Source organism: Mesitornis unicolor, unplaced genomic scaffold, assembly GCF_000695765.1.
Source record: "Mesitornis unicolor isolate BGI_N332 unplaced genomic scaffold, ASM69576v1 scaffold28211, whole genome shotgun sequence".
Taxonomy (NCBI): domain Eukaryota; kingdom Metazoa; phylum Chordata; class Aves; order Mesitornithiformes; family Mesitornithidae; genus Mesitornis; species Mesitornis unicolor.
The window spans coordinates 4,005-12,915 of NW_010163557.1; the positions used below are offsets into that span (position 1 = coordinate 4,005).

Consider the following 8,911-nt stretch of genomic DNA (forward strand, 5'->3'; position numbering starts at 1 on the left):
CATAGGCTTAACAGCCTTATGTCTGCAAAGTTTATGATCACAACTATTAAATAATGGTTTCTAATTTAAAATAAAGGGGTACTAGCTTAGTTTTTCTCTTCTAGCTTTAAAATAGTTCTTCCACATGTCATAAAACATGGTGAACAGAAACATAATCATATAACATTATAAAAAGTGTCGAGGTCAGAAGAGAAAAAGAGCTTTTTTTTTCCTAGCATCTATGAATGGAATGATTTCAGTTCATTATCAAAAGCCAGAATTTAATTTCTTACTGTAATACTTTATAAGAAATGCAGACAACAGTTTCTAATCGCTAGGTGTTTCAGTCTCTGCTGGACCTCTAATCAGTCTTCGTATTCCCCTCTTCCCCGCAGGACCTTTTGGCTTAGCAAAACTTTGCTTGTGAGCATGTTGTTTTGGATGAACCTCTTCATAAAGAAAGTCAGCAGTTAACTCATCGCCATCATCGATTTCAATCTGGGGGGGAGGAAAAACCCACATCATATTATTCATCTTAGAAGACACATTTAAAAACAGTGAGAAATTTTGCTGAAGTTTAAAATAATGTATTAAAATCACATGTGCAATAATGTTCAGTTAGCATGGAATGTTCTCCAACTTGTGCCTAATGCCCCTCAGCAACCTTCATAGCTTTTCTGAGAATCCGCTAGATTCTTACCAGTATTACGTGTGATTTGACTTAAATACTTCTGCTGAAATATAAGCACAACTAACACAGTACATATGCCAAGAACTTCCTGTGTCCCCTAGCACAGTGTACATGTGGACACTTTCAAGGAATTACAGAATCTTAGGAGTTGGAAGGGACCTCGAAAGATCATCCAGTCCAACCTCCCTGCCAGAGCAGAATCACCTAGACCAGGTCACACAGGAACGCATCCAGGCGAGTTTTGAATGTCTCCAGAGAAGGAGCCTCCACAACCTCTCTGGGCAGCCTGTTCCAGTGCTCTGTCACCCTCACAGTAAAGAAGTTTTTCCTCATGTTCACATTGAACCTCCTATGCTCCAGCTTGCACCCATTGCCCCTTGTCCTGTCATTGGCTATCACTGAGAAGAGCCTGGCTCCTTCCTCCTGACACGCACCCTTTACAAATTTATAAACATTAATGAGGTCACCCCTCAGTCTCCTCCAAGCTAAAAAGGCTCAGCTCCCTCAGCCGCTCCTCACTCCCTCAATCATCTTTGTGGCTCTGCATTGGACTCTTTCAAGCAATTCCCTGTACTTCTTGAACTGAGGAGCCCAGTTAATAGAGCCTGTAGCAACAGGACAAGGGGTGATAGTTTTAAACTAAAGGAGGGTAGATTCTGACTAGATAAAAGGAAGGCATTTTTTACCATGAGAGTGGTGAGACACCAAACAGGTTACCCAGAGAGGTGGTAGATGCCCCATCCATGGACACATTCAAGGTCAGGTTGGATGGGGCTCTCAGCAACGTGATGTAGTTGAAGATGTCCCTGTTTAGTGCAAGTGGGCTGGGCTCAATGACCTTTAAAGGTCCCTTCCAACTCAGCCCATTCTTCAATTCTGTGATTTCAATGCTAACTAGAAGTATGTATTCCATGTGGAAACAAGTGTTTATTTACTCCTCTGTAAAAGTAAATTCCTTAATAAAATATAACCAAGCAGCGTGCAGTCTTTCAGAGCTACAATTTCCTTTCTTTATTGTCCCCTCTAAAATAAAAACTTTTCATTGTCCCAATGCAATCTCCACATTTTAAGAATGAAAATATTTCACTAGAACATGCTTTAAACACTAATTGTAAAAGCAATGTGCATACATATTGTCTCTTGAGACAGAAGCTGTTTGTACTTCTCCCCTTCTATGATTACCTGGCTACCACAGCTCATCCGGTATTCAAGCCAGGGAAAAGCTAAAATAAATTTAATGAACAAAAGGTGGGGGGGGGATATTATTTTGGTTTTTAAAATTTAAGCAGATAAACCTGAATGGAAAGAAAATGCTGTTCTCAAGCCAAACCCCACTGTTCTGAATTGCAGCAATTTAGTTTCAGAGAAATGCTTTGGCCCCGCTCTGCTGAGCATTCAGCGCTTCATGGCCTGCCAACCATAGCACTTGATGAACTTGCCAGCCACTGTATTACTGTTACAAGTACATGCTTCAGAAATATGTCTATGGCAATTTCAGGAGTCACACTGTGCATTTACTTCGTTGTAGAAAAGAAATTTGAGAAATAATTACATATGAAAATATGTAGCAACAGTCTACTTAAGTCACTTAAGTCCACTGTGACTCCACAGTAGAAATGGTTAGTTTTAACTCTATTTTTTAGGTAGGTAGACGTAATCCCCACAGAAACCAAGTCTCAAGGTTCTTATAAGTTTACAGCACAAGTGTTAAGCATGTAACCATCAGTCACGTATTCCACAAATGGACCATTCCTATGGTCTCTGCTCTGGAGGTAAGAAGCCTCTTACTCTTTATGCAGAGCAGTAAAATCTAGACAAATGTGAAAACATCAGCTTACTTCCAAATCCTTGTTTGCCTTATCAAGGCCTCTTAAGACAGTAGTTTAAGTTCCAGAACAGCAGCTTGAAGTTATTTTGAAAATCCTTAAATAACCTTGGCTTTAAAGGAATTTAGTGTTCAACAGCAATGTGTTGTGGTCCAAAATATGACAGGCCTTTTAGTAAGAAATCATATTACTTCTAAATAGTCCTTCAAAGTACTCTTAAATAGTATCTTGATGCACAGGGATGTTTCTTAAAGCTATCAAAGTGTAGAAATTATGAACCAGAAAAAAGCCCCCATGACTTAACTTTGTATGTGAAGCTTTATCAACAAGTATTTCTTGTTCAGGACAAGCTTTAATAGTTATGCAACACTTTTCATCGTTTACAGGTGGTGGTGCCAAAGACAGTTACAGTTATCTATTCAGATGAGAACAGTGGGGTGGAGAAAATACCAGTATACCCAGTGTACTTACCTTTCTAATTATCTGCATCCACAACTGTCTTTCTACAATTTCTAACAGTGGACTTTTGCAACTAGAGTAGAGCATTCGTTCTCGTATACTACAAGTGTACCCTGGCATAGAGTAGATGAAAACTGCAAAAAGAAACCACAAATCAGACAATATCTCCATCAAAACCTGTATCATAAAATCATTCACAGCAGAGAGGAATTTCAGATCAACTGTGCAGTCTGAACGGGAAAAGTGTAACACCACTCTGGATCATTTTCCAGTTCAAAAGGGGGAATCAAAGAATGGTCAGGATCTTTATGTTTCCACACAACGACTGATTTATGGGTGTTCATAATCCAAAGGGAAAGCTCACTACTTTCTAAACATTGCGACACTTCAGAAGTCAGTTTCACAACCAAATGACTCTGAAATTTATGCTCATGCTGACAGACAGATTACTTTTATGACCCGTCTTTCTCTCTACCTCAGAATTACTACAGTACTTGAAACAAGCCAATAAAATTTCAAACTGGGAAATTCTCTCATACCTATGGATTCCAAATAGTCTCCTTCATGGGCATGCTTATACAGGAAAAAGTGGTAACGCGCAGCATCCTTTGGAATTCTTTTTGGCAAGTCCTTAAGTTCAGTATGAAGTGTGTTGGCCAAAATAATTGTTTCATTTTTCATGTCAATTTGCTGTTAACAAAACAAATCTGAATACAGTTAATACACAGAGAGCAAACCAGAGAACATGACAGGACAGAAAAAAATTAATTCATCTAATACAGAATGATAATTTATCCGTGTATGCCATTGATGCACACTGTTTAACATACAGGTAATCTATTTGATACTCACTATCAAAAAATGGTTTAAGTATTTTATACTTGCCAGTTGTACATAATTCAGTTTCTTATTTTTCAATTTCTCCAAAGCCTGGATAGCTTCTTTAGCAATGGGGAATGCTACTCCTTGCAGTGTTTGATGCTTGGTATCTACACCAACATCCGTCTGCACCTGGAACACAAGTCAATTGAGACATAAACGGAAAACTTTGCAAGGATTCTTTTGGCTTCGTACAATAACTGTGTTTAGCTGTATGCAATGCATTGTCAGAGTTAGCAGTAGGCATTCTGAGAATAAACTACCCTAAAGCATCATCCCCATATGCAACACATTTACATTTTTTAATTTACAGGTCACGTTTGCTTGCTTGCCTGGAAACAGTTTCACATCTCTGAAACAGCTAGCTTTGCACAGAATCATCAGAGGGAAAACTGGCTCAAGTGTCAGTGAAGAAGCTCTAAATTAAATTCTGGCATAAAGACACAATAAGCTGGAAGAAAGAGCTTGATTTTCATATGCTGTGTTATACTTGTGAACTGACAATAATTACTTAAAAACTTTGTCTTGAAAAAATGTAGATCAAAACATATAAAATGGCATTTTTAAGGGAGTGAAAATTTTCAGAGGAAGAGAAAGAAAGTATCTTCTGAGACCAACCAATCTTCCTGAAGGAAAAGCAAAGCAACTTGCCTCCTTCCTGCTTTAATACCCTTCCCCCAAAAGCCTACACCAAAAGAAAGCAAACAAAACAAAACCTTAACTTTTTGCTTCTAGAAGGCCTCACACAAAGTAAAATAAAAACAAACAGGGTAACGAAAAGTAGATAATTGCTCATAATCCAGTTATGTTAGTCACAAATTATCTGAGAGTAAACAACAGTCATTTTAAAGCCATTTTTTAAGAATCTACTTTTATCTTAACATTCACTCAGTTTCTCTCAAAATGAGCTCTGGCCTCCAGTTTTCTCAAGTCTGAACTTAGATTGTCCAAGTATTAGCTTTTGAATATGTTGACTTCCTTTTCTAATTTCACAAGTACATTTAACATTGGTGATGAAGCAGCAAAAGTCAGAAAAGCATACAAAATGGAAAGTGTAGGTCTTAGATCTATCAACTGGAACAAACTGATAAAAGAATTTTAAAAAATACTTGGAGCAACACTAAATTATACTCCACTTTTTAAAAGCAGCATGTCAGCAACAAGGAAAGAGGACAAGCAACCAGGTGAAAAAGCTTACGTTTGTATCAAGATTGATAAATTTATGAAAAAAGTTATATTAAAAGTATTTTCAAAATATATCTGCATAGAAGTCTGATTAATAAACACAAAATAAGCATCAAAAATTAAAAAACCATAATAAAATACCACACTATATAAATTATATTAAAATACAAATAGAAAATTACAAATAGAAAAAAAACAGACATAAAAACCAATTGTGAAGTGTGAGGCCAGGCAAGGGAAGAGATAACCCAGCATAACTCCAGATTTAAGAAAATGAACCAAATCTACTTGTCCATACTGCAACGTATTTCAGACCATTAAAGCAAAAGAAAAAAACCTAAGTCACTTTAAAAAATATTTAAATTCACATCATAAGATTTGTTAGTTAAGGCTGATGAGTGGTGGATAAAATGGCAGATGAAATTTCCTGTGAATAAGTGTAAAGTAATATGCGCACGAGAAAAGAACAAAAACAAAACCAAAACAACCCCCAAACCTCTCTTCTACTCGAATGGCAATGGGATTGAGCTGGCTACTACCAGTCACACTGACTATCTCTGGAAATATAAACCCAGTGGCAAGTCTTGGGGAAAAAAACCAGCAAACAAAACTAAACAAAAAGCCACCAAGCAACCCACCACACACAAAACCAAAAAGACCCAGCACTCACCCACAAATTAAATGTTACAAATTGTTACAAAAGGAGTAGAGAACAGAAGACAGCATTATGCACTACAGACAGCAGTAAAGTGCCTGCATCTTGAATACCACACGCAGTTCTGCCTTCCCCATCCCTCCACCTCAAAGATTATACAGCAGAACTAGAAAAACTGCAGAGGAATGCAAGAGGATCAGAAGTATGGAGTGCCTTCTTTAGGAGGAAGAACTACCTAGATCAGGGCTCAGAGGTAAGGAACAGTTAAACACAGGACCATGGATACAGAATCATAGAATGGTTTATGTTGGAAGGAACCTTTAAAGGTCATCAAGCCCAGCCCACTTGCACTAAGCGGGGACATTTTAGCTAGATCACATCGCTGAGAGCCCCATCCAACCTGGCCTTGAATGTTTCCAGGGATGGGGCATCTACCACCTTTCTGGGCAACTTGTTCCAGTGTTTCACCATCCTCATTGTAAAAAATTTCTTCCTTATGCCAAATCTAAATCTACCCTCTTTTAGTTTAAAAACATTGCCCTTTTGATCCTTTGATGTGACCCAATAAAACATTTTGTAGGGTAATTGTGAAAGAATATACATATGGAAAACTCAAATTATTACATATTTTTTTTAAATCAGAAAGCTTTTAGTTTTCTGAGTCTAATTACAGGCTTCATAATGGTGGAAGCAATTAAGAGAGATATGATATAAGTTAATGTCTTGCAAGATACTTCAAACAAAGCCAAAATGGCAGCAATCTACAGTTTATGTATCTTTGAAAAGCACAGCTATTGCTGCTAAAGTTTCATAACAGCGCATAAGGTTTCAGTCTGCATGATAAACACAACGTATGTAGTACATAACATTGATATCACATAAATTCTACATTCATCTGTGGGTTTTTTAAAAGTTGTTAAAGTAAAATGCAGTGTTCGATGATGAGTGCATTTCTAATCATTAATCAAAATTAGACATGGATAATAAGACAAATAACAAGAATAACAAGACAACACTGAAAAAAGTCAATAAAACACAAAGTTGCAGCAAAAGCAGTCAAGTGAAAACATTAGAGAAGATACAGAGCTACATTTAACACAATGGTTTGCTAGCATCCAGCTGCAGAAACTGCATTTCATATACATGTACCATGGCTGTAAAAGGCAAGCCTAAAGAACTAACAATAGGTCAGTACATGACCTATTTTAATACATGTCTGAACACAAACAGTGATTAAGTGAAGGGAAAACGTCAGAAAAGAATCCTCTGAAACTTTTCAGTCACCAGCTAGCTGGCAATCATCAAACGATTTGGTTAAACCCTGTTAGAGGTTTTTTGACAAAAGCATTGGCAGCAAAAGCAAATCAGTCACTTAAAATGACTTGCTACTTGTTTTGGATTTCTATTTTATTTTTACTGGAATTCCATTCACTTCCTCCCAGTCTTTGAGAGATACATTTGTATTTTAATCCACTCAAACTTCCTGAAACTTTCCGAAACTTTCCATTTTCTGTTCTGCCCTTTTTTACCCTGGAAACTTTTTCCGTACAGTCAGTTTGGAATTCTGCCCCCAGTTTCCCACCCACACTTGAAGACATTGGAGGTACCTCATTAATCTTAATTTGTCTAAGTTCCTCTTCTGCTGCAGTCAGAGGCGCAGGGGAGGACTGCGATATCAAATATTTTTTATATCCATTCAGTGAAACATCATCCTGAAAGCACAAAATCAATATTGATTATTTTTGATACTAGAAATTTTCTTCAAAGATGCTCTATACAGCAGAAAAAAAACCCAGTTACTTCCCAGGCAGTTATGGTCATTTTATTTGAACGGATTACAAGTGTAGGTGCATCTGAAAATTGAGCTCATCTTCCTATACAGCAGGGTCCACTGGGCTGCTCTTGTACTGTGAGCAGCATTTCTACCATCAGTCCCTAATTACCTTGTTAATTCAAAAATTAGCATTAATAAAGACTGTGTGCATAATGTTATTCAGCCTTCTTGGACAAAACCTCACAGATTTGCCAAATTTTTAAATAAAATTTAAAAAATATTTTTTCTTATAAAATTCGCGTGCTCAGAGTGGTAGCTTATTGGTAGTTTTCTATCTAAAAACTGGGAGATAGAAATGCTACCTTAGGACATGGAAATAAGCACATGATACTGCAAACACTTTAAGATGCAACGTCACAGAAGTGATGAACTCTGATAACCACTCTGAGGAATCTGTTAATACTCAGCATCAGTTCTGGCCCTCTCCAAAGAGGCAAATACTGTTATGTTTTTGTAATTTAGGTGGTCACTCAGGAAAGGGCAGGACTTCATGCAATCATATGAATGTAATTTTATACTGAAGTTCTGAGGAGAAAGAGAAAGCTCCTTCTTAGCTCTTCCCTTTCTGAAGGAGACAGACCCTCCCAAATACAATTTCCAGTGCCAATATTCCATTCTGCCCCATTTCAGGAGCCCAGAGATAGCCAGGTTAATACATGTGAAGTAGCAGATGGGACCATAACCAGATTCCACTGGGATAACAGAGCTGGTTGCAACTAAACCATCTTTAAAGACTGAGTTACCCGTTGGATGCTGATGATCAAGTCTGAGTGAGGTTTGCAACTTGAATACTCTGAAGAAGCTGTGATTTTCACGCAGATGACCATTAGAGGCCAGCTGCAATTAAGAAGCTTATAAAGACGCTAAAACAAACATCTGAGACATATATTAATCTGTAACATAATGAACTTAGAAAAAGTGAGTTACATTGACTTCATCCTCTCTACTGCCTCAAACACACTCTGAAATAACAGTACTAGACAAATATGATGCTCCTTCCTTATAATTGGGATGGAAGCTTAGACTTGCATCTACAACTCCGAGCCCAAATTCTACACAATTACACAAGCTGCTGATGCTTTGGTGCAAGTGGTGGCGAGCGATTACTTGACTGAACAGGCAAAAAAAAGAAATAACACGACCTCTACCAATAAACCCTCTTAGCAACTCAATTGTCTACTTCCCTAGAATACAGCCTCTCCAGAGAGGTTTGTTAGTGTGTTTGTTAGGATAATGAAGCCTTTATCACAGGTTAATGCTGAATATAACTAATTATATTCAGCAGAATTATTAGCCTCATGTCCTTACGGACTTGTCTGTCCACCACAACAGCCCATGTCTCTTCCACAGTATTTTTCCCTACTACAGTATCTTCTATTCTTCCCCAAATCTCCAACTCTTTC

General features: G+C 37.6%; 1 protein-coding gene across 1 annotated transcript in view; it reads right to left on the reverse strand.

The window, feature by feature from the left end:
• Positions 1-212: 212 nt before the first annotated feature.
• TWF1 (twinfilin actin-binding protein 1) overlaps positions 213-8,911 on the reverse strand; it is a gene marked incomplete at its 5' end in the record, with an annotated part of 16,514 nt that continues 7,815 nt past the window's right edge. The window contains 5 exons of the mRNA XM_010194012.1: positions 213-477; positions 2,968-3,089; positions 3,495-3,645; positions 3,841-3,966; positions 7,282-7,386. Coding sequence (XP_010192314.1) covers positions 307-477; positions 2,968-3,089; positions 3,495-3,645; positions 3,841-3,966; positions 7,282-7,386 — 675 coding nt within the window. The remainder of the gene's footprint in view (positions 478-2,967; positions 3,090-3,494; positions 3,646-3,840; positions 3,967-7,281; positions 7,387-8,911) is intronic.